Source organism: Bos indicus, chromosome 10 (assembly GCF_029378745.1).
Source record: "Bos indicus isolate NIAB-ARS_2022 breed Sahiwal x Tharparkar chromosome 10, NIAB-ARS_B.indTharparkar_mat_pri_1.0, whole genome shotgun sequence".
NCBI lineage: Eukaryota > Metazoa > Chordata > Mammalia > Artiodactyla > Bovidae > Bos > Bos indicus.
In genome coordinates, this window is record NC_091769.1 from 54,499,636 (window position 1) to 54,526,586 (window position 26,951).

At 36.8% G+C, this 26,951-nt stretch overlaps 1 protein-coding gene and 1 long non-coding RNA gene across 3 annotated transcripts in view; one reads left to right on the forward strand and one right to left on the reverse strand.

Annotated features, from left to right (window-relative positions):
- The window catches only part of PRTG (protogenin), a 152,697-nt gene that overhangs the window by 52,491 nt on the left and 73,255 nt on the right, over positions 1-26,951 (forward strand). Inside the window, exons 3-9 of the mRNA XM_070797501.1 lie at positions 18,729-18,873; positions 20,117-20,256; positions 21,735-21,872; positions 22,129-22,287; positions 22,908-23,067; positions 23,854-24,101; positions 26,294-26,458. Of these exons, the coding sequence (XP_070653602.1) occupies positions 18,729-18,873; positions 20,117-20,256; positions 21,735-21,872; positions 22,129-22,287; positions 22,908-23,067; positions 23,854-24,101; positions 26,294-26,458 (1,155 nt within the window). The remainder of the gene's footprint in view (positions 1-18,728; positions 18,874-20,116; positions 20,257-21,734; positions 21,873-22,128; positions 22,288-22,907; positions 23,068-23,853; positions 24,102-26,293; positions 26,459-26,951) is intronic.
- The window catches only part of LOC139185255 (uncharacterized), an 80,694-nt gene continuing 55,559 nt past the window's right edge, over positions 1,817-26,951 (reverse strand). Inside the window, exons 2-4 of one of the 2 annotated variants that reach the window (XR_011568851.1) lie at positions 10,589-10,731; positions 3,497-3,786; positions 1,817-2,628 (exon numbers count right to left, since the gene is read on the reverse strand). This is a non-coding gene — a long non-coding RNA (uncharacterized lncRNA). Of the gene's footprint in view, positions 3,787-10,588; positions 10,732-26,951 lie in introns of both variants that reach the window. The other variant, XR_011568850.1, reaches the window with a different exon arrangement.

Sequence of the window (26,951 nt, forward strand, 5' to 3'; positions counted from 1 at the left end):
GTATTGTCAGTTTTTTTATTTGAGCTACACCAATAGGTGGTTCCAAATAGGAAAAGGAGTACGTCAAGGCTGTATATTGTCACCTTGCTTATTTAACTTATACATCATGAGAACGCTGGGCTGGAAGAAGCACAAGCTGGAATCAAGATTGCGGAGAGAAATATCAATAACCTCAGATATGCAGATGATACCACCCTTATGGCAGAAAGTGAAGAAGAACTAAAAAGCCTCTTGATGAAAGTGAAAGAGGAGAGTAAAAAAGTTGGCTTAAAGCTCAACATTCAGAAAACTAAGATCATGTCATCTGGTCCCATCACTTCATGGGAAATAGATGGGGAAACAGTGGAAACAGTGTCAGACTTTATTTTTCTGGGCTTCAGAATCACTGCAGATGGTGATTGCAGCCATGAAATTAAAAGACGTTTGCTCCTTGGAAGGAAAGTTATGACCAACCTAGATAGCATATTCAAAAGCAGAGACATTACTTTGCCAACAAAGGTCCGTCTAGTCAAGGCTATGGTTTTTCCAGTGGTCATGTATGGATGTGAGAGCTGGACTGTGAAGAAAGCTGAGCGCTGAAGAATTGATGCTTTTGAAGTGTGGTGTTGGAGAAGACTCTTGAGAGTCCCTTGGACTGCAAGGAGATCCAACCAGTCCATTCTGAAGGAGATCAGCCCTGGGTGTTCTTTGGAAGGAATGATGCTAAAGCTGAAACTCTAGTATTTTGGCCACCTCATGCAAAGAGTTGACTCATTGGAAAAGACTCTGATGCTGGGAGGGATTGGGGGCAGGAGGAGAAGGGGATAACAGAGGATGAGATGGTTGGACGGCATCACCAACTCGATGGACGTGAGTTTGAATGAACTTCAGGAGTTGGTGATGGACAGGGAGGCCTGGCGTGCTGCAATTCATAGGGTCGCAAAGAGTTGAACACGACTGAGCGACTGAACTGAACTGATTACTGTAACTAATGAAGTTAATCATCTTTATATGTGTTTAGTTTCCATCCTTAATCTTGTTTCGTAAAGTATCTGTTCAAATCTTTTGCCAAATTTTTTGTTGGTTTTCTAACTATTAAATTCTGAGATTTTTTTATGTATTATTGATACAAATCGTCCCTCAGATATGTGATTTGCAAGTTTTCTTCCAGTTGATGGCTTGCCTTTTCCTTCTCTTAAGTTTATTTTTTCAAGAGTAGAATCTTTTTTGTTTTGATGAAAGTGTTTTTATCAATGTTTTTCCTTTATGGATTGTGTTTTTATGTCATATCTAAACAGATCATAAAGATTTGTCTGTGTTTTCTTGCAAAAGTTTTACTGTTTTGTGTTTCACATTTAGTTCTATGACCCATTTTTATATAAGGTGTAGATCAAGGTGCTTTTTTATGTTACAGGCACTGTGCTAAGCACTTTACACTCATTATCTTATGAATTCATAAAAACTTTAAAAAATCCTATTTTATATAACAAAATATGCTTATGAAGAATAAGTAGGGAATTTCTTGGTGGTCCAGTGGTTAGGACTCAGGTGCTTTCACTGTTGTGGGGCCAGGCTCAATCCCTGCCCAGGGTTATGCAATAGGGAGTGATGTAGCCAAAATTATGGTAATCTTCTCAAGGACATAAGAGGCAGAGGTTTTGTTGTAAATACGGAGTGAATGGTGATGTGGTTCACTGAGTTTACTTAATGGTTTCTTTAAGTAACCATTACTGAGTGCCTGTTGTACACAGGCCACCATTCTAGCAATCTGCAGACAAGTAAGACATATCTCTAAACTTCAAGTCATTTAAACTTTTGGTTAAAAGTGGCTGGGAATTTGAATAAATAGGAAAGGTAGAGAATTTCTGAAACCAGTTATTAGTATGAGTTAAGAAGAGAATTGTTGAGTACCATTGAGTGGCAACATGAAAAGCTTTGTGTCACTCTTTCCAGCCAAAGAAATTGAGTTTGGGGACTGCCAAGTCTGGCATTTGGCAGGATAGGGTTGATAAAATATCAAAGAAGCAAATTCTCAGATGTTATTAAAGATGTCTTTCAATATGGATACAGTAAGAATAGACTGAAAAATAATGTCATCTGTGGGAAATTTGCATATAGGATCTATTTCTGAAAGGTCCTGGTTCCTAACTTCATTATAAAGTTTCTAGCCTTCATTTTGTTTATATGTCTGTGGACACATTTTGATCCAGATCTTTCCTTTGAAAAGCAAACGTATACAGCTTAGCAACTGGATTTTAGAGTTGCCACATATTCAAGCAGGATACTAAATTCACTAGAAGTTGGGTAATAAGCCACTTATAAAATAGCTGTTGCATACTCAATATAGATTTTCAAAAAGAAGTCAATGCCCAAGATGTCGTGATTGTGTTACATTGTTTTTATTAAACAGATGAGTATTTTTCTGTAAAATAACTTTTAAAAAAGTTTAAATAGCTACTTGTCTAGTCTTAAGGCTATAATAAATTTTCAGCTTTTGTTTGAAACTTGTACCTTGGTTGATTTTTTTACCTAAGTAGCTAAAGCTTGAGTTACCCTGGTTTGATGAAATGCTGGATCAGGGTCTCTTGCTTACTTCCTATTCAGTTGCAGGTCAGTCTTCAAGGTTTGAAGACTTGAAATGAATTGAACCTGTTGAGGTAAGAAGTTACAACTGTGTTTTGATTAGTAAATCCTGGAGTAGGCAAATGCATGATTTGAATGACCAGCATCATAGAAATAAACTTTAAGCTAAACTTTATATGCATAAAATTCTGTAACTGACTCTGGAATTGTGGATATTTGAGAGTCTGAGATAGGAATCTTCCTGTTTCTTTGATGAGCTAGTTATAGAATTCTCCAGAGTTGGGCTGACCCGTGCAGGTACAAAGAGGGTGCTACTGAGAGCCGGGGTTCCTTGAGGTCTCGGGAACTGTCTGGGGTTTGGCAGGCAAGAGCTGTCCCTCCATCCCACTCTGGATACAGCCGCAGCCATTTTCCGCCCAGAGTCAGAGGCTTGTGGGTCTCCCCCCAACTTCCTTGCCCTTGCGGTAGCAGTGGGGCCCTGGTTGATCTGAATGATTGTCACTGTATTGGATGGACTGCTAAACTATTGAATTGCTTCCATCTTTTGACGACACTAGGAAATTGTCCATGGAGTTGAGATATTTATTGTAGTAATTTCTTGTCTTACATACTTAAGAGATCAAGCCCTGAGCCTTTGGAGTGGGAACATTGACTCCAAGACTCTAGACTACCAGAGAACTAACCCTCGGGGGTATCAAATAGTGAGAACTCATACAAAGGAAACCACTGGAATACAAGACCCAGCAACACCCAAACACCAGTAGCACCCTGTGCAGGACGCCTCATCTAAACAACAAACAAAACAAAAATACAAACCCAATCATCAGCAGATAGGATTACCACCTCACTCAGACCTGTCCATCAGAGGAAAAACAAACAAAAACTCAGCACAAATCTCACCCTATAAGAAGCTTACATAAACCACTGAACCAACCTTGCTGCTGCTGCTGCTGCTAAGTCACTTCAGTCATGTCCGACTCTGTGTGACCCCACAGACGGAAGCCCACCAGGCTCCCCCGTCCCTGGGATTCTCCAGGCAAGAACACTGGAGTGGGTTGCCATTTCCTTCTTCCAATGCATGAAAGTGAAAAGTGAAAGTGAAGTCACTCAGTCGTGTCTGACCCTCAGCGACTCCAGGGACTGCAGCCTTCCAAGCTCCTCTGTCCATGGGATTTTCCAGGCAGGAGTACTGGAGTGGGGTGCCATTGCCTTCTCCGAACCAACCTTAGGAGGGCAGAAACCAAAAGGAAGAAAGAATTCAACGTTGAAGCCTGGCAAAAGGAGACCTCAAACACAATAAGTTAAAAAAGTAATAATAATGAAAAGGTAGAGAAATACTATATAAGTGAAGGAACAAACTAGAAACACAGAAGTCCAAATAAATGAAGAAAAAATAGGCAAACTACCTGAAAAAGAATTCAGAATAATGATAGTAAAGATGATCAAGAACCTTGAAAACAAAATGGAGACAATGCAAGAATCAATTAACAAAGACCTAGAAGAATTAAAGGATAAACATACAGAGACAAACAGCACAATTACTGAAATTAAAAATACTCTAGAAGGAATCAACAACAGAATATCTGAAGCAGAAGAACAAATCAGTGAGCTGGAGGATAAAATGGTGGAAATAAATTCTGAAGAGCAGAATAAAGTAAAAAGAATGAAAAGAACTGAGGATAGTCTCAGAGACCTCTGGGATCATATCAAATGCACCAATATTCAAATTATAGAGGTCCCAGAAGAAGACTAGAAAAAGAAAGGGTATGAGAAAATTTTTGAAGAGATTAGAGTTGAGATTTCCCCAACATGGAAAAGAAAATAGTCAATCAAGTCCAAGAGGCACAAAGAATCCCATACAGGATAAACCTGAGGAGAAACATGGAAAGACACATCACATACTAATCAAACTAACAAAGACTAAACACAAAAAGAATATTAAAAGCAGCAAGGGAGAAGCAACAAGTAACATACAAGGGAAGCCCCATATGCTTAACAGCTGATCTTTCAGCAGAGACTCTGCAGGCCAGAAGGGAATGGGAGGATATATTTAAAGTACTGAAAGGAAAGAATTTACAAGCAAGATTACTGTTCCCGGCAAGGATCTCATTCAAAATTGATGGAGAAATAAAAAGCTTTTCAGACAAGCAACATTTAAGAGAATTCAATACCACCAAACCAGCGTTACAACAAATGTTAAACAGACTTCTATAGTCCAGAAATACAAAAGAAGAGAAAAGATATACAAAATCAACCCCAAACAATTAAGAAAATGGCAGTAGGAACATATGTATCAATAAGTACTTTAAATGTAAGTGGATTAAATGCTCAACCAAAAGATACAGATTGGCTGAATGGATACAAAAACAAGACCCATATATATGCTATCTACAAGAAACCAACTTCAAACCTCAAGACACATATAGACTAAAGTGAGAGATGGAAAAATATATTCCATGCAAATGGAAAGCAAAAGAAAGCTGGAGGAGCAGTCCTCATATCAGACAAAATTAAAGTAAAGAAGTTTACAGGAGATAAGAAAGGGCACTACATAATGATCAAGGGATCAATCCAAGAGGAAGACATAACAGTTGTAAATATTTAAGCACCCAACATAGGAGCACCTCAATACCTAAGACAAACACCAGCAGAATAAAAGGAGAAATTGACAGTAGCACACTAATAGTAGGAGACTTTAACACCCCACTCACACCAATGAACAGATCATTAAAACAAAATTAATAAGGAAACAAAGTCTTAAATGATACATTAGATGAGATGGATCTCATTGATATCATCAGGACATTCCATCCAAATGCAGAAGAATACACCTTCTTCTCAAGTGCACATGGAACATTCTCCAGGATAGACCACATCGTGGGTCACAAATCAAACCTCTGTAAATTTAAGAAAATTGAAATCGTGGTAAGCATCTTCTCTGACCACAACACTATGAGACTAGATATCAATTACAAAAACAAAAAACAAAAAAACTGTAAGAAACACAAACACAGGGACATTAAACAACACATTTCTAAATAACCAACAGGTTACTGGAGAGATCAAAAGGGAAATCAGAAAATTTGTAGAAACAAAGACAATGAAAACACAACAATTCAAAACCTATGGGATGCAGCAAAAGCAGTCCTAAGTGGGAAGTGTATAGCAATACATTCCTACCTCAAAAAACAAGAAAAACATCGGACAACCTAACTTTATATCTAAAATAACTGGAAAAGGAACACACACAAAAAAACACACCAAAATTAGTAGAAGGAAAGAAACATAGAGAACTGAGCAGAAATAAATGAAAAAAAAATGAAAGAAACAGTAGTAAAGATTAATAAAACTAAAAGCTGGTTCTTTGAGAAGATAAAATTGACAAACCTTTAGCCAGACTCATCAAGAAAAAAAGAAGAATCAAATAAAATTAGAAATGAAAAAGGAGAGGTTACAACAGACAATGAAGAAATACAAAGGATTATTATGAACAACTATATGGCAATAAAATAGATAACCTGGATGAAATGGACAGGTTCTTAGAAAAGTTCAATCTTCCAAGACTGAATCAGGAAGAAATAGAAATTATGAACAACCCAATTACAAGCACTGAAACAGAAGCTGTGATAAAAAATCTCCCAAAAAACAAAAGCCCAGGACCAGATGGCTTCACAGGAAAATTCTGTCAAACATTTAGAGAAGAGCTAATGCCTATCCTTCTAAAACTCTTTCAAAAAATTGTAGAGAAAGGAACACTTACAAACTCATTCTATAAGGCCATCATCACCCTGATACCAAAACCAGACAAAGACAACACAAAAAAAGAAAACTACAGGCCAATATCATTGATGAACATAGATGCAAAAATTCTCAACAAAATTTAGCAAACAGAATTCAGCAACACATCAAAAAGCTCATACACCATGATCAAGTTGGATTTATTCCAGGAATGCAAAGATTCTTCAATATACACAAATCAATCAGTGTGGTACATCATATTAACAAATTGTAAGATAAAAACCATATGATAATCTAAATAGATGCAGAAAAAGCCTTTGACAAAATTAAGCACCCATTTATGATTCAGTTCAGTTCAGTCGCTCAATCGTGTCCAACTCTTTGTGACCCCATGAATCGCAGCACGCCAGGCCTCCCTGTCCATCACCAACTCCCAGAGTTCACTCAGACTCACGTCCATCGAGTCAGTGATGCCATCCAGCCATCTCATCCTCTGTCGTCCCCTTCTCCTCCTGCCCCCAATCCCTCCCAGCATCAGAGTCTTTTCCAATGAGTCAACTCTTCGCATGAGATGGCCAAAGTACTGGAGTTTTATGATTAAAACTCTTTAAAAAAATGGGCATGGAAGGAACCTACCTCAATATAATAAAGGCCACATATGATAAGCCTACAGCAAACATTATTCTCAATGGTGAAAAACTGAAAGCAGTCCCCCTGTGATCAGGAAGAAGACAAGGGTGTCCACTTTAATCACCACTATTCAACATAGTTCTGGAAGTCCTAGCTACAGCAATCAGAGAAGAAAAAGAAATGAATCCAGATTGGAAAAGAAGAGGTAAAGCTCTCACTGTTTGCAGATGACATGATACTGAACATAGAAAACCCTAAAGATAGTATCAGAAAATTACTAGAGCTAATCAGTGAGTTTAGCAAGGTTGCAGGATACAAAATCAATACACAGAAATCACTTGGATTTCTATGCACTAACAATGAAAAATCAGAAAGAGAAATTAAGGAATCAATTCCATTGCAATGCAATTCCATTGCAACAAAAAGAATTAAATATCTAGGAATAACCTTACCTAAGGAGACGAAAGAACTGTACACAGAAAATTATAAGACACTGATGAAAGAAATCAAAGATGACATAAACAGATGGAGAGATATTCCATGTTCCTGGGTAGGAAGAATCAATATTGTGAAAATGACTATACTACCAAGTGCAGTGTACAGATTCAGTATGACCTCTATCCAATTACAAATGGCATTTTTCACAGAAATGGAACAAAAATTTTCACAAGTCATATGGAAACACAAAAGACCCTGAATAGCCAAAGCAGTCTTCAGAAAGAATGGAGCTGGAGGAATCAACCTTCCTGACTTCAGATTATACTACAAAGCTACAATTATCAAGACAGTATGGTACTGGCACAAAAACAGAAATATAGACCAATGTAACAGGATAGAAAGCCCAGAAATAAACCCATGCACCTATGGATACCTTATTTCTGACCAAGGATGCAAGAATATACAATGGGGCAAAGACAACCTCTTCAGTAAATAGTGCTGGGAAAACAGGACAACTGCATATAAAAGAATGAAATTGGAACACTTCCTAACAACATACACAAAGATAAAATCAAAATGGATTAAAGACCTAAATGTAAGACCAGAAACTATAAAACTCTTAGAGGAAAACATAGGCAGAACACTTGATGACATAAATCAAAGCAAGATCCTCTATGATCCACCTCCTAGAGTAATGGAAATAAAAGCAGAAGTAAAGAAATGGGTCCTGATTAAACTTAAAAGCTTTTGCACAACAAAGGAAACTATAAGCAAGTTGAGAAGACAACCCTCAGTATGGGAGAAAATAATAGCAAATGAAACAACTGACAAAGGATTAATTTCCAAAATACATAAGTAGCTCATACAACTCAATGCTAGAAAAACAAACAACCCAATTAAAAAGTGGGAAAAGGACATAAACAGACATTTCTCCAAAGACATACAGATGGCTAACAAACACATGAAAAGATGCTCAACATCACTCATTATTAGAGAAATGCAAATCAAAACTACAATGAAATATTCCCCTACACTGGTCAGAATGGCCCTCATCAAAAAGTCTACAAACAGTAAATGCTGGAGAGGGTGTGAAGAAGAGGGCATGCTCTTACACTGTTGGTAGGAATGTAAATTGATATAGCCACTATGGAAGATGGTATGGAGATTCCTTAAAAAACTAAGAAAAAACCAGCATATGACCCAGCAATCCCACTTCTAGGCATATACCCTGAGGAAACCAGTGTTGAAAGAAACGCATGTATCCCATTGTTCATTGCAGCATCATTTACAATAGCTAGAACATGGAAGCAACCTAGATGTCCATTGACAGATAAATGCATAAAGAAGTTGTGATACATATACACAAAGGAATATTCAGTTCACTTCAGTTCAGTCACTCAGTCGTGTCCGACTCTTTGCGACCCCATGAACTGCAGCACAACAGGCTTCCTGTCGATCACCAACTCCCAGAGTCTACCCAAACCCATGTCCATTGAGTTGGTGATGCCATCCAACCATCTCATCCTCTGTTGTCCCCTTCTCCTCCTGTCCTCAATCCCTCCCAACATCAGAGTCTTTTCAAATGAGTCATCTCTTTGCATCAGGTGGCCAAAGTATTGGATCTTCAGCTTCAACGTCAGTCCTTCCAATGAACACCCAGGACTGATCTCTTTTAGGATGGACTGGCTGGATCTCCTTGCAGTCCAAGGGACTCTCAAGAGTCTTCTCCAACACCACAGTTCAAAAGCATCAATTCTTTGGTGCTCAGCTTTTTTCACAGTCCAGCTCTCACATCCATACATGGCTACTGGAAAAACCATAGCCTTGACTAGACAAACCTTTGTTGGCAAAGTAATGGAATATTACTCAGCCATAAAAAGAAGCACATTTGAGTCAGTTCTGATGAGGTGGATGAACCTAGAACCTATTATACAGAGTAAAGTGAGTCAGAAAGAGAAAGATTAATATTGTATTCTAACACACATTACGGAATATAGAAAAATGGTACTGAAGAATTTATTTATAGGGCAGCAGTGGAGAAACAGAGAATAGACTTATGGACATGGGGAGAGGGGAGGGCAGGGTAAGATGTATGAAAAGAGTAACGTGGAAACTTACATTACCACATGTAAAATAGATAGCCAAGGGGAATTTGCTGTATGGCTCAGGTAACTCGAAACAGGGAGCTCTGTATCAACCTAGAGGGGTGTGATGGGGAAGGAAATGAAAGGGAGGGGATATGTGTATACCTATGGCTGATTCATGTTGAGGTTTGATAGAAAACAACAAAATTCTGTAAAGCAATTATCCTTCAATAAAAAATAAAAGAATTCTCCAAAGTTACTGATTGGTGACTTAGAACCATGGAAACAGCAAGAAGTATTGGAGCATGACTGCTGGCCACCATATCTTGGTACTTAGGACTCCCCAAGGAGAGGTGAGGCACTAGCAACTGGTACATTCCTTGACCAGTTGAGACTCCAGATCCTCTGGCTGCTGTGCAGTGTCAGAATCACCAGTGTAAATCCTGTGTTCAGGTTCTCACCAACTGAAGTATTTCCTTTTTAGTGAAAGAATATTTTAAATGTAATTTACATAAGAAAATTATATTTTCTTAGATTAGGGAATAGTTCCTGAACTTATGAGTTGTCATTTCAGATTGTGTATTCATAACTTTTGGGCTTCCTTGGTGGTTCAGCAGTAAAGAATTCGCTTGCAGTGCAGGAGACAAGAATTCGATCCCTGGGTCAGGAAGAGCCCCTAGAGAAGAAAATGGCAACCCACTCCAATATTCTTGCCTGGGAAATCTGATAGATAGAAGAGCCTGGTGGCTCCAGTCCATGGGGTCTCAAAGAGTCAGACATGACTGAATGACAACAATCATTCACAATTTTTAGTTGGTTTTAAAATCAAAATGTGTTAAGTATTTCATTCATTGCAACTTCCATTCTTTGTAACACGTATTAAGTTATTTCATTCATCGCAACTCAAGAAGCATGAATAGCATGTTAGTTTAACATTATAGTCATACATTTCCATGGTGGAAACATGAATGTGTTGCTTTCTGTTCTTCAAATAAAACTTTGAAGAACATTATCCTCTTAGCATTTTTTTTTCCTCTTAGCCTTTCTGATCCTTTTTCTCTGACTATAAATCATAGAAGCAAATGCTTAAGTAGACAGGTGAAGAAGAGGAAATCACAAATAAAATAGGCACTTACATTTATTGTGTTTGCGAGGTTGTTTTTGAGGATGGTGCATGTTTCTTGAGACCTTGTTTCTTGCCTGTTTTATAGAGCTCTGGCCTCTTAACAGCACTGCTTTAATGACTTCTTGTGAGGCTCTCGGTTTATGTTAGCACTGACTATGGAGGGAAGAAAGAGGTCAGGTTTCACAAGGAGGCTGTGGACTTGTAAAATCATACCCAACTGGCAGAAATGAAGTCTACTTTAAGGAGAAAGCGAGATTTTCATAACACAAGATATTTTGCCATATAAATAAGTGCACGATGTTTTGATGATGCCTAAAACAGTTTGTCAAACGTGGGTGTTCTGGGGGGGGAGGGGGATTCTAACACTCATTTTAAAGGACCTATTCATTTACTCAGTTTAATACCACAGTTAAAAAGTTAAAATAGAAAAATATTTGCTGAGAAAGTTTGACTATCATGATATATGATATTTGTGCATGCTTTTCTGAAGTTTCTAAGTTTTGATTCAAATTTTCATGTAATTTATCTTTTTGTTGAAAAGTAATTTTTATTCAGATGTTCTTTTTCTTATTGTTTTTCACATTGAAGGCACTGACTAGGGAGGGAATCAAACATCCATATAGATGATAGCTACCCAAAGAATGATAAGGTCAAAGTACTAAAAAGGCAAATAAAAATTAAGAATGAGGGATCTTTCTTTTGGCTGCACTGCATGTCATGCAGAATCTTAGTTTCCTGACCAGGAATTGAAAGTTTACCCCCCTGCAGGAGAAGCTCAGAGTTTTAACCACTGGGCTTCAATGGAAGTTCCAGGATGAACGATTTTATAAGTCAGTGGAGCAGTGGTAGAAAATTTATGCAAATTCCTCTTTCAATCCATTCAGCATAAAACTTAGTCATGTCTGACTCTTTGTGACTCCATGGACTATAGCGCACCAGGCTCCTCTGTCCATGGAGTTCTCCAGGCAAGAATACAGGAGTGGGTTGCCATTTCCTCATCCAGGGAATCTTCCTGACCCAGGGGTTGAACTCAGCTCTCTCACAGTGCAGGCAATTTCTTTACTGTTGGAGTCACACATACAAAGTTTATTTTTAAATATAATTACTTTTTAAAAATTATATAATTTTGTAGGAAAAAATAAAAGTACATAATTTATAGAGATCCTCTTGTAATCTAGCCCTTAGTATTTCATCATTGAAGTAGGGGATTTTATGCTCTTTAAATAATTTGTCTATCACATTAAAAATGAGAAAATTATTTCTATTTCTCTACACTTTATATATACCTTTATGTGAAAACTACATAGTCTGGCTTAGTAGGAAAAAAGAAAAAAATTAAATCTTAGAATATCTCTACCTTTGTTAGGGCTTTAAAATTTATTTTATTGTATAACATTCTGGAAGCAAAACTAGTGTATTCATAGCAAGATATCCTCTGTCCTATGCTTTCATAATACTCCATAATTTTCCTTCGTAATATTTATCACAGTTTAAAATTGCTATATACTTGAATAGTGTATACACAAAAGTCCGTCTAGTCAAAGCTATGGTTTTTCCAGTAGTCATATATGGATGTGAGAGTTGGACCATAAAGAAGGCTAAGTGCCGAAAAATTGATGCTTTTGAACTGTGGTGTTGGAGAAGACTCTTCAGAGTCCGTTGGACTGCAAGGCGATCCAACCAGTCCATCCTAAAGGAAATCAGTCCTGAATATTCATTGGAAGGACTGATGCTGAAGTTGAAGCTCCAATACATTGGCCATCTGATGCAAAGAACTGACTCATTAGAAAAGACCCTCATGCTGGGAAAGAATTGAAGGCAGAGGAAGGGGATGACAGAGAATGAGATGGTTGGGTGCCATCACCGACTTGATGGACAGGAGTTTGAGCATGCTCCAGGAGTTGGTGATGGACAGGGAAGCCTGCCATGCTGCAGTCCATGGGGTTGCAAAGAGTCGGACCCGACTGAGAGACTGAACTGAAGTAAACTGCATGGTAATTTTAGTTAAATCTTTCTCCATTGCTAGACAAAAATCCCTGAGGGTAGAGCCTTAGTTTTGTTTATCATTGGATCCTTGACATGTTGAACATGCTAGGCACAGAATAAACAAGTGTTGATGAATGAATGAATGAATTTAGAAAAGATTCGGTTCAGTTGCTCAGTCGTGACCGAATCTTTGTGACCCCATGAATTGCAGCACGCCAGGCCTCCCTGTCCATCACCAACTCCTGGAGTTTACTCAAACTCCTGTCCATTGAGTCTGTGATGCCATCCAGCCATCTCATCCTCTGTCGTCCCCTTCTCCTCCTGCCCCCAATCCATCCCAGCATCAGGGTCTTTTCCAGTGAGTCAACTCTTCGCATGAGATGCCCTAAGTATTGGAGTTTCAGCTTTAGCATCCGTACTTCCAATGAACACCCAGGACTGATCGCCTTTAGAAGAATGTACTGGTTGGATCTCCTTGCAGTCCAAGGAACTCTCAAGAGTCTTCTCCAATACCACACACAGTTCAAAAGCATCAATTCTTTGGCACTCAGCTTTCTTTATGGTCCACCTCTCACATCCATAAATGACTACTGAGAAAACCATAGGTTTGACTAGATGGACCTTTGTTGGTAAAGTAATGTCTGCTATTTAATATGCTGTCTAGGTTGGTCATAGCTTTTCTTCCAAGGATCAAGTGTCTTTTAATTTCATGGCTGCAATCACCATCTGCAGTGATTTTGGATCCAAAGAAAATAAAGTCTCTTACTGTTTTCATTGTTTACCCATCTATTTCCCATGAAATGATGGGACCAGATGGCATGATCTTAGTTTTCTGAATGTTGAGTTTTAAGCCAATTTTTTCACTCTCCTCTTTCACTTTTATCAAAAGGCTGTTCACTTTCTGCCATAAGGGTGGTGTCATCTGCATATCTGAGGTTATTGATTTCTCCCAGCAGTCTTGATTCCAGCTTGTGCTTCATCCAGCCCAGTGTTTCTCATGATGTACTCTGCATATAAGTTAAATAAGCAGGGTGACGGTACATAGCCTTGATGTACTCCTTTTCCTATTTGGAACCAATCTGTTGTTCCATGTCTGGTTCTAACTGTTGCTTCTTGACCTGCATACAAATTTCTCAGGAGTCAAGTAAGGTGGTCTGGTATTCCCATCTCTTAAAGAATTTTCCACAGTTTGTTGTGATCCACACAGTCAAAGGCTTTGGCATATCAATAAAGCAGAAGTAGATGTTTTTCTGAAACTCTCTTGCTTTTTTGGTGATCCAGCGGATGTTGGTAACTTGATCTGGTTCCTCTGCCATTTCTAAATCCAGCTTGAACATCTGGAAGTTCATGATTTATGTACTGTTGAAGCCTGGCTTGAAGAATTTTGAGCATTACTTTGCTAGCATGTGAGACGAGTGCAATTGTGCTGTAGTTTGAGCATTCTTTGGCATTGCCTTTCTCTGGGATTGGAATGAAAACTGACCTTTTCCAGGCCTGTGGCCACTGCCGAGTTTTCCAGATTTGCTGGCATATTGAATGGAGCACTTTCACAGCATCATCTTTTAGGATTTGAAATATCTCAACTGGAATTCCATCACCTTCACTAGCTTTGTTTGTAGTGATGCTTTGTAAGGCCCACTTGTCTTCACATTCTAGGATATGTGACTCTAGGTGAGTATTCATACCATTGTGGTTATCTGGGTCTTAAGATCTTTTTTGTATAATTCTTCTATGTATTCTTGCCACCTTTTGTTAATATCTTTTGCTTCTGTTAGGTCCATACTGTTTCTGTTGTTTATTGTGCGCATCTTTGCATGGAATGTTCCCTTGGTATCTGTAGTTTCTTGAAGAGATCTTTAGTCTTTCCCATTCTGTTTTTTTCCTTTTTTTTTTTGCACTGATTGCTAATAAAGGCTTTCTTATCTCTCCTTGCTGTTCTTCAGAACTCTTCATTCAGATGGGTATATTTTTCCTTTTCTCCTTTGCCTTTAGCCTCTCTCTTTCTCAGCTGCTTGTAAGGCTTCCTCACACAACCATTTTGCCTTTGTTTTTCTTGGGGATGGTCTTGATCACTGCCTCCTGTACAATGTTACGAACCTCTGTCTATAGTTCTTCAGGCACTCCCTCCATCAGATCTAATCCCTTGAATCTATTTGTCACTTCCACTGTATGATCATAAGGGATTTGATTAGGTCATGCTTGGATGGTCTAGTGGTTTTCCCTACTTTCTTCAATTTAATCTAAATTTTGCAATAAGGAGTTCATGATCTGAGCCACAATCAGCTCCCAGTCTTGTTTTTGCTGGTGGTATAGAGCTTCTCCATCTTCAGCTGCAAAGAACATAATCAATCTGATATCACTATTGGCCATGTGTAGAGTCATCTCTTGTGTTGTTGGAAGAGGGTGTTTGCTATGACCAGTGTGTTCTCTTGGCAAAACTGTTAGCCTTAGGCCTACTTTATTTTGTACTCTTAAGGCCAAACTTGCCTGTTACTCCAGGTATCTCTTGACTTCCTACTTTTGCATTCCAGTCCCCTATAATGGAAAGGACATCTTTTGTTTGGTGTTAGTTCTAGAAGATTTTCTAGGTCATCATAGAACCATTCAACTTCAGCTTCTTCGGCCTTAGTGGTTTGGTATAGACTTGGATTACTGTGATATTGAATTGTTTGCCTTGGAAATAAACCGAGATCATTATGTCATTTTTGAGATTGCCCCAAAGTATTGCATTTCAGACTCTTTTGTTGACTATGATGGCTACTCCATTTTTTCTAAGGGATTCTTGCCCACAGTAGTACATATAATGGTCATTTGAGTTACATTCACCCATTCCAGTCCATTTTAGTTCACTGATTCCTAGAATGTCAACGTTCACTCTTGCCCCCTTTTGTTTGACCACTTCCAATTTACCTTGATTCATGGACCTCACATTCCAGGTTCCTACACAATACTGTTCTTTACAGCATTGGACTTTACTTCCAACCCCCATCGTATCCACAACTAGGCATTGTTTTTGCTTTGGCTCCATCTCTTCATTCTTTCTGGAGTTATTTCTCCACTCTTCTCTAGTAGCCTATTGGGCACTTACTGAGTGGGGGAGTTCATCTTTCAGTGTCATATCTTTTGGCCTTTTTATACTGTTCATAGGGTTCTCAAGGCAACAATACTGAAGTGGTTTGCCATTCCCTTCTCCAGTGAACCACGTTTTGTCAAAACTCTCCACCATGACCCATCTGCCTTGGGGTAGAATTAGAGAACATTTTAAAATTTTCAGTTTAATTCAGCAGGTATTGTTTTAGTGCCAAGTCTGTACCATTCACTGGCTTAAGGGATCCTGCAAAGTTATGACCCACTACTTGTCCTTATTGAGCTCAGAATGTGGAATGGGAGACAGTCTTGTGAATATGTGACTATAATACTGTGGGATAAAAGTAGCAATAAAGGTCTTCATTCTACAGGAGTCTTATAGAAGAAAAAAATCAGGAACAGCTTCCCAAAGGGTAAGACAAGAGAACTAGGTTTTAAATGATAACAGGATTTCATCAGGTGGACAAAGGGATTTACAATATTTGAAAGAGAAGGAAAGCGTGTATATTGTTCAGAGATGTGAAATACAGTATATTCAGAGAATCATAAATAGTTCAGTGTCTGTGAGACATAATTTCAAGTGGTTGAATGCAAAGTGATAGAGTTTTATAGGGACTAAATAATTCATCAGTAACACAAATCAAATTTGTTTTTTATGACCATCACTCTCGAAGGTAACTCTGATATCAGGACAGATCTCACCTAAAGACACTCCTTTAAGACTTCCAGGCAGTTGGTGATAAGGACCTGAATCACAGAGAGAGTCCAGTGTTCTTGAATTGTGATCCTTAAACATTTTAGTCTCACTCTTTATATGCTTAAATCTTGAGGACTCCAAAGAGCTTTTGTTTAGGTAGGTTATATTTAATAATACTTTATTATTAGAAATTAAAACTGAGAAATTTTAAAAATATTAATTTTGAAATGAAAACACAGATCAATTACATATTAACATAGCACATTTAATGAAAAATAACTGTTTTCCAAAAAATTTTAGTAAGATGAGTGACACTTTTTTTTACATTTGTCCAAATCTTTTAAATTAGCTTAGTAGAAGACAGTTGGATTCTCACAGTGAATTAGATTTGTTGCTTTATATCACCCATCAAGTAGCTTCTGGAAGTACTGTATACTCAAGAGAAATGAAGGTGAAAAAGGCAAAGGATGATTATCGTAAAAATGCTTTTAACCTTCTGAGTCTATTGACAACAGCAGTTTGAAACTGCTGTTTTGAAGTAGTAAGTATTTTTTGTTACATACACAAAATATTAATTTACCCCAACTCCATCCTTTTTGGAAGGAGATATTCCTAAGAGTATTTTCGTTATTACTCACTGACTTTGTTCTGTACCTCTAAAGGCCCATGATCCATTTACAGATTAATGAAGTCACGTCCAAGGCAGAATTCGTTAGTCTTCTGTAACCTCTCACACTTCCCAGTGCAATGAGGCATAAGTCATTCAGCCCTTATTACTTCTATATTTCTTCATAATTTCTCATTTTGTTGAAAATTGTATATATGCATATTTATTTTTTGAACTGGGGTTTGAGGATGGAGAGTAAGACTATTATTGTGGCCCTTTCTTTATATCCTGGAAGACTTAGTAGAGGAAAGGCAAGCTACACTATTACCTGGAGTCTGGGCTCCATCAAAATGTAAAACTTGGAGGCTTGTCTACAAGAGTAAAGAAGAATTATCTCTAGAAAATATCAACATTTGAAGACTTAAGTCTAAAAATAGTCTCTTGAATCTGTGTGCGTTTATTTTTCAGGCACATCATTTGTCTTCACTTTTTCCACTCTCATTCTGCTCCATCAATACCAACCTCATTTTATTCCAAACATGGAATGACATATCTGTGTCCAATAAAAACCAAGTCTGTTTTCATTACAATATCTGCAGAATCTCTCTGTTCTCACTGCCGCCACCCGGTTTTGTCATTTTTATTTAAACAGCCTGTTGGTCTTTTGACTTAAGGCTCTTTTTCTTCAATCCATCCTAACAGTACCTGATTAATTTTCCCACACACTACTCTTACCATGATACTCCTTTGCTTAAAGCTTTTCAGTGATGCCTTATTTTGTACCGTGGTACAAACCTGTTTTATCTCTACTCTCCTTCCACTCTGCCATGAACATTTAATCTGATTTATTCTACAGTAGTTAACCCTGGCTGTTGCCTCACAATCCTGTGAACACAGGCTGTACATTTCTTACTTCTGTGCTTGCCTTCGTATTACTCCTTTCATCTGAAATGTCTTATTTTTCTCCTTCCATCTAAACCCAATGGGTTCTTCAAATCTCAGTTTAAAACCAGCCCCTGTTGGGACTTCCGTGATGAAACAGTGGATAATAATCCTTCTGCCATGTTGGAGACACAAGTTTGATCCCTGGTCAGGGAATATCCCATGTGCCACAGAGCAACTAAGCCCATGCATCACAGCTGTTGAGCCTGTGCTGTAGAGCCCAAAAGCTGCAACTACTGAGCCCATTTGCTGCAATTAATTACTGAAGCCCACGCACCCTAGAGCCTGTACTCTGCAACTAGAGAAGCCATCGCAATGAGAAGCCTACGCACTGCAGCAAAAAGTAGTCCCTACTCGCCACAACTAGAGAAAAGCCTGCACAAAAGCAACAAAGACCCAATACAGCCAATAATAATAATTAATTTTAAAAAACAATCCTTGTGAAAGGTTTTTACCTGACTAGTTTGTCTTTACTGATTTCCCTGTCCTCTGAAATACACTAGTATTTGAGATTTTTACTGCACAGCTTAATGTATCATTATCTACCATTAATAATTGCTGTTTTTTGTTTCAGTTATGTTCATTTTTTTCTGAAATCTAAGATTCTTGAGAATTTCATTTTGGGAAAGACTAAAGTCCTTTAGTAGGGTAACTGCCCAGTGGTTTTTCTAAAATTATCTTTTAATTTCTCTCTGTGCTTGTTACGTTGAGTTGGCCTTATGTTTGAGCAGAAGTTCAAGTTTGATAAGTAATACCTAGCATAATTTTATTTCCAAGCATTATATAATAGTGCATATACTTATTCTGAATATGAAAAACTTTATCTTATAGCTATTTCTGCATTTGAAGTTCAGCCAATTTCTATTGAGGTCCGAGAAGGTGGAGTTGCTAGATTTGCATGCAAGATTTCATCAAACCCTCCTGCTGCCATAACATGGGAATTAAATCGGACAACTCTATCTGTAACTATGGACAGGTAAATGCAGCTTTTGTCTTTGAAGATGATACAGAAGGACCAAAGATTTCATCATAAAACTGTATATGGAGAAAGATCACGGTGAAACTGATTTTTGTTTATGATAGCGATAACTAATTTCTTAAAGTGAAGTCGCTGAGTCGTGTCCGACTCTTTGCGACCCCATGGACAGTAGCCTACCAGGCTCCTCCATCCATGGGATTCTCCAGGCAAGAGTACTGGAGTGGGTTGCCATTTCCTTCTCCAGGGGATCTTCCCGACCCAGGGATCGAACCCAGGTCTCCCGCATTGTAGGCAGACGCTTTAAGACATCTCAAACATAGGCAAAGAATTAGATTATCAGTCTCTGGTACATGGGGCATAGTTCCTGGCCTCTTGGTTCAGATCAGAATTCAGATTCTCTTAGTGCTTTGTTCTTTTCCTCAAACATCTTTTCTAACCATGGGACCCCCTGGGCACCTGGATTGCAGCCCAAGAATTTAGGAAACTAAATTACACTTTGACTACTGAGAATAGCAGTGCTGTTTTAAAGGTTTAAGGGTTTCCCATATATACAATAATGGTTGCCCACTTCCATCTTTGCCAATTGCTTAGCAGCCCCCTCTACACCACACACCACACACACACACACACACACACACACACAGTCACGTGCCTGCATGCATGCATATACCTAGTCCTCTGAGGTGGTCAGAGTTTAGGGGTCAGGAACTTGGCAGCAACTTCAAAAGTTTGGTTCCTGTCCTAATGAGTAGCAATATTCCTTAGCAGGCTCAAATTGCTTGCTGAAATGGTAAAGAGCACTAAGATGGACAAACTTATTCAAGGAAGAGCTTTAAAAAAAATTTACATTCAGATAAATCTTGACAAATACCTAGATACTAACAGGCAAAAAGTCAGGAATTTGGGAAAAAAATCATACTAAGCTCTAGATTGTAAGTTCTAAATGTACTAAGTACTAAAAGTACTAATCATACTGAGCTCTAAATGTAAGTTTTCATGTCAAGTGAGATTCTGTGTAAAATTACACCAATAGATTTCACAAGTCACATACAGCATAATTACTTGTGTTTTACAGAGTTATAGCCCAAATGAAAACAACTGAATCAAGCTAGTATTTTTAGTCTTGAAAGTATTGCATCTGGCATTTTTAAAAGATTGACTATATTAGTTCTTACCATAGGATAAATGTTAAAATAGAATGTAAAATCTACTACAAAGAGTTTAATCACGTTTCTTCTAGTGACAGGATAACTGCCCTGCCAACAGGAGTACTGCAGATATATGATGTTGACCAGAGGGATGCTGGAAATTACCGTTGTGTTGCTGCTACTATAGCCCACAGACGTAAAAGTATGGAGGCCTCTCTCACAGTGATTCCAGGTACCACATAGAAGTTTATTTTTCAAGCTTTAATTGGCCCAGGTTTTAATTTTCCTTCTCTGGTTATAATAGTATGCTCTAAAGTAGTACTTTAATTTCACTTAAATTTTATTGTAATCTAGTTGGAAAATGATCATTTTTATATATTTAAGCAACCTTCTTCCTCTAACTTGCTTTATACGTTAATATCAACATCTTTAAGAAAGACTGAATTTTTGTTTTATAAATACTTTTGTTTTTAAAATATAAAATGCAGAAAGACTTAAAAAAGAATAATAATCATCTAGTTCTACCAAATTTTTCCATTGTCAATAAAAATGTATTTGTTTCCAGTTTGGGTTTTTCTGTCTGTTGTTTTAGGAAAAATTATCCTTTGTAGAAATGATGCATGCTTTATTATAAAGAGTAATGTCTATGAAAGTAAAATACATTTTTTTACATTAAACAACTTGAAAAGTACAAAGATATGTTTTAAAATGTCCCTAGTCCATATCCAGAGGTGATCATTGTTAACATTGAGTGTATATAATTTCATGTATTTTGCCATACATGAATATAGTTAGAAGGGAAACTAGCTAGAGAGATGAATATGAAGAAATGTGTTTTATTAAAATGGAATTACAGATGCTAGTTTTTTATTTTTAAATAATTAAATTTACTTGAATGTTGTGGGGAAAAAACCTGTCCTAAAGACACTGTTGAACTTCAAATGAATGTTTACTCTTCACAAGAGATATTACTTCCTAAAAGATCCTTTAAGATTAAAAAAATTTTTTAAGAAACATCGAAACTGAAATTAAATTTTTAATGCCATATTTTAATTTGAGGTGGTATCTATTAGCTTCTTGGTATGAAGCATAAAGACAAAAGCACTCTCTCACTTCTTCATTCCCCCCACTGTCACATTAATTCCCAACAAGATTGTGAAAGTATTAAGTCAATGTTTGAATCTCTACGGAAACAACCTAAGTGTCCATCAACCGATGAATGAATAAATAAAATGTATCTTATCCATTTAATTAAGTATTTAATCTATTATTATTATTCAATAAAAAGAAATGAAGTAGTGGTACATGGTACAACTTAAATGAACCTTAAACTAATGTTTAAATGAAAAGAAGCCAGTTCCAAAAGACCATGTAAGATGTGATTCCTTTTTTATTAAATATCTGGAATAGGCAAACCCAGAGGCAGAAAGTAGATCAGTGATTATCAGCCTATGGGGAGCTTTGAGAGTGACTATTGATAGAGTGGAATTTGTTTTTGGGGTAATGAAAATGCTTTAAAATTGGTTATGGTAATAATTGTACAACTCCAAAAGTACTAAACGCAGTTGAATTGTGCTTCAAACGGGTGAGTTATATCTCAATTAAGTTGTTTTAGAAAAGGAAAAAAGTGACTTCAGAATAGATATTTTAATTCATTTATTATATCTTATTTATAATATTTTCGCATTTCCTGCCTTTTCCCTCTTAAAGGTAAGGAGTCTAAGTCCTTCCACACACCGACCATTGTAGCAGGTCCACAAAACATAACAACATCCCTTCATCAGACTGTTGTTTTAGAATGTGTGGCCACGGGAAATCCCAAACCAATCATTTCTTGGAGCCGTCTTGGTAAGTCTTCTGAGGAAAAAAAATACTTTCCTTCAACTTTGTTCATACTAGTGAAATTGATAACGTGTTTATATACAACACGCATGTTTGGCAGTTACATGGCTTTTAACTTTCTGCAGTTACAGAGTGTAGATGAAAGGTTTTAGTATAGAAAATTTTAGACCTTTTGTGATAATGATTGTTTGGATAGTGATCTTCTGTCAAATTTTAGATCGTATATTACATTGTTTTAACTCAAGTATTCTCTTTGAAATAGATCACAAGTCCATTGATGTCTTTAATACTCGGGTACTTGGAAACGGTAACCTCATGATATCTGACATCAGGCTGCAACATGCTGGAGTGTATGTTTGTCGGGCCACTACCCCGGGCACACGCAACTTTACAGTTGCCACGGCAACTTTAACTGTATTGGGTATGTTTCCTTTCTTTCTGCAATTAGGAGAATCTTACATTTTAACACTTGCTGTTTTACCTCAGAGCTTATTTCCACTTTTCTTTAATTCTGTAGCATTTATGTGAAAGTTGATAATGAAATATTATAATCCAGTAATGAATTTTAGGAGGAAATCAAAGCCTTGTGTTAAAATATGGCTAGGATCACTCTGAAGTATTCATCATGTTTGCTTTTATAACATCATGGTCCTTCTTAGTTAAGCTTCCCTTTTATTTTCTCACCCACCTACAAATTCATAAACACATTGACCAGTCTACAATTTTAATTTATTGTCTATGTGCATTCACAAGGGCTGTATGTTGGGCTTAGTTAAGTTAGGATCATGGCACACATATTTTTAGTGTGTTTGTATGTTTGGTGTCAATGGGGAAAGCCTGTGGGAAGTGGACATCTAACTGAGCAATGCAGAGGAAAGGCATCCAGAGAGAGAGAGATTTTAATAGATGTAGAGTGCAGGCAGGAAGCTTAGAATGTCAGATATTTTCAGGGATGGGACTTGTATCATTTGCTGTTCTCTTCCTTGACTGTCTGATTTGTGTTTGTACCACAAAAATATTTTCTTTTTTTTTTTTAAATAGCTCCTCCTTCATTTGTTGAATGGCCAGAAAGTTTAACGAGGCCTCGAGCTGGTACTGCTCGATTTGTATGTCAGGCAGAAGGAATACCCTCACCCAAAATGTCATGGTTGAAAAATGGAAGGAAGATACATTCAAATGGTAGAATTAAAATGTACAACAGGTGGGCTAAGTCACTTTGCTACTGTTTTAGATAAAACATAATGATTTAGTAATTCTTATGTGAAATGGTTATAATTATAACATCAAATACCTAAATTGGTATTTTAAACTGAAGTAACAATAAGAAATTAACTTAAGACTGTAATATCAGCATGCCAGAATCCATTTGTATTTTATATGTAGATCATGGTAGATTATAATAAAAGTTGGAATGGTTCTCCAGACCTGGCTTCTGGTACTGGTAAGCCACCAGCTAAATTTTTAGCAGCATGTAAACCCTTTGGAGTCTTAGTTCCTTGCTCCATAAAGTGAAGAATTTAGAAGGAAATAGTTAAGTCTCTAAGCATTCCTCCACAGTTCAAACTTAATGATTTTAAGAATTCATTTTTATTAGTGTAAATAGGACTCTTCTTGTACCGTTCTCATATGTTGAACAAAACTTCTGAACATTTTTATTGACCTGAATTTATGTAACATTGCAACATTATAGAAATTAGATGCTATTAATGATTAATGTTAATATACTTCCTTAATAAAAGCCAAATTTAAAAAAGAGATCAAGCTGTCACCTCAAGACAAAAGGATTTGGATATCACACATACTTACTTATATAGACTCAAAAAACAAGAGTAATTTTAAACAATTAATATAGGTTTTTCTTTAGTAGGGCTGGTTACACAGGTTGCTCTTAGTAACTTGTTATTTAAAGTTTAGAGTGCACTTAGCATAATTTTATTTTTATGTCATCCTTAGACGTTTCATTGAAATAATTTTTTTCTTCCTTCAGTAAATTGGTAATTAACCAGATTATTCCTGAAGATGATGCTATTTATCAGTGCATGGCTGAGAACAGCCAAGGATCAATTTTATCTAGAGCCAGACTGACTGTAGTAATGTCAGAAGACAGACCCAGTGCTCCCTATAATGTGCATGCTGAAACCATGTCGAGTTCAGCCATCCTTTTAGCTTGGGAGAGGCCACTTTACAATTCAGACAAAGTCATCGCTTATTCTGTACACTACATGAAAGCAGAAGGTAAGCAATTTGAGAAGTGTTTATTTTTAAGTGCTACTTACTGTCACGGCTTTGTTTTCAATATAAATGATGTTTTACATAATCCACAAAATATTTTTGAAGTTCTGTGGCATTTACCTCTTTTAATAAAAATAATTACTATATGATCTGTGTATCAGTTTTTTGCTAAATTTTGTATTATTGTATACCTTATGTGTATGCATGCCTGCTCAGTCCCTTCAGTCCCGTTTGACTCTTTGCAACCCTCTGGACTGTATAGCCTGCCAGGCTTCTCTGTTAATGGGATTCTCCAGGCAAGAATATTGGAGTGGATTCTTTACGTGTTTAAGGATAGTTTAAGATTTTTCTGTTTAGAAATAAGTACCATCTTTGCCTGCTCAAAAGTTAGAGTGGTGTACTTTATGAATTTCATTTCAGCCAAGGTATCAATTGCTTAAGACTTAGTATACCAATTTAAGTATGCAATCACATAGGAACAATGGTGTAAATACTTAATAAAATAAGGTGAACTCTAGTCACTGCAGCATGTTATTTTCAAGGGGGAAAGTAAACATTTTCAAATTCCCCATAATATGATTTTGTATATTTTGAATGTTTTCTGAAATCTCATAGAACTCTTTAAAAATTGAGCAGGATACTCTTTATTGATATCTCATTTATTATATAAAAATAGAAATCAAATCTGTCTTAAAATTTTTATTCAGTTCCATATCTGGAATCCTTTTTATCCTCATATTTTCTTTTAGCAAAAAAATGTAGAGGAAATGGAAAAACTAGTTGTAAATCCTAGAGATTTCACTATTGATTTCTTGTGGAAACCATAGCAGAGGTTTACAAATTTTAGTTGTTTACACAAAGTCTGCTTTTTATGCAGTAGACATTCCAAACAAATTTCAAAGAATAGTGCTCTAATAAAATTGTCTGTAGAAACAGGTGGTTTGTTGTTGTTTGTTTTTTGTATTTTGAAGTAGTATTTTGAATTTAAATCAGAGGTCATAGTAGAAAGAAGAATGAAAATCTGATAACTAAGCATGTTGGAGTATGTTAATACCCTTTTTAGTGATTTAAGAAGGTAAAAGGAATGCTGGCTTTGGTGGAGACCACTCTTGTTCGCTATTATGGCTGTTTCATTAGAGCCTCCACATGCAGCTCAGTGGTCTATTCATAGGCAGCACAAGGCTTTTTAATTTGAACTCAAGGACCTTGTTTGGTAGGTCAGAAATCATACTATGCCGTTCCTAATTAACGAGCCATTAGCTAGTCTGTTGTGAAATGCCTGTAATCTTGTCTAATTAAAATGCTATCAAGTTAATTCAGAAATGTGGGAAAACTTAATAGTGGAATTTGCCTTCTGTTTTGTTTATAAATCCAGTGTGGAGAGAAGGGGCTCTGTCCTTAGAGAGTTTTGATTAAGTTGACGTGCATTTACTGTGAATTGTTCACAAAACACAGTAGCTGCCAGCACTCTTGTTCCACTTTACAGGTTTGCTCTGTAGGAATTAAATCCCACAAAGACAAATCCTCTTCTATATCTTGCCATGCATATTTTATTAAGAATTGCTGAGAGTATTTTTCCTCTTTGGGCGTGGGGGGGTGGGTACCTCATAGTGGAACAAAACGTTTTGAAGCACATTCTGTGCCTCCCAGTTCTTTTGCTTTTAGTATAAATAAAAGAACAACTTGTGTCAGTCAAATTTAATAGAATCTCTAGGGGCAAAATGAGACCTTTTGCAGGACAACTTTTGGTTTGGTTTATTTTTATAAAGAGTCGAGCCATTACGTTCCCTACTGTCTCTCCATTTATGTTTAAAAGAAAAAAGAAACCGTGATTTAAGCAAGTAAGATTTACACTGTTATGAACTACAGTGTTCTGTAGTATTAAACTCTGTTGTGTTACTGCTGTACATTGTCTCTGATATGGGTTTTGACTAGATGTTAAATGAAGTTTAGAGAAGATTAATTGTTTTCGGTTTGATTTCTTCAGGAAAAATTCAAGCTAAAAACTTGTAGCAAAACATGGTTACTTTTAGAAAATAAAAACCTTCCTATTCACATTTTTCAGAGTCACAAAAATAACAGAGATCCAAGGATCAGTGTATAACAAGACTGTATGTAGTCTTGTTAAATGGTAATGATCTTGTTAATTTAATTTTGAATATTCATAATTTTTAAACACCAATTATTTAATCTAGGTTTAAATAATGAAGAGTATCAAGTAGTCATTGGAAACGACACCACTCATTATATTATTGATGACTTGGAACCTGCCAGCAATTATACTTTCTACATTGTGGCATATATGCCAATGGGGGCCAGTCAGATGTCCGACCATGTGATACAGAACACTTTAGAGGATGGTAAGAAAACGTGATTCTAAGATATCTAAGCATGAACATTAATATGTTTCTTACAACTTTAGAGGAATATGTGTTTTAAGAGAAAATATCCTGGTTTTGGTTTAAAAAAAAAAAAAACCAGATGTGATAACTAGCAGGCTAATTTACCGTTTTAGATCTTACCCTCAATTTTTGACAGTAACAGGATATGATAAGGATAAAGAGCACTTTTGTTTATAATTCATACAGTTTTTAATTGGTCATCTGATTTAGTAATAATTTTAAATTTCATGAGCTATAAATATTGAACAAATTCAGACACATAATGCAAATTTTAATAGCAAAATTGTCATTGTATTTCTTCAAGTTCCTAGTTTAAATTGTAAATGCATTGCAGAATTTTTTATTTTCTTTACTGAGTGAAACAAAATGTGAGATTCTCTAGGCAGGAATAAATGTAATGACAATTACATTGAGTGTCTGTAAAGACTGGAGGCCAGAGGAATTGAATTTC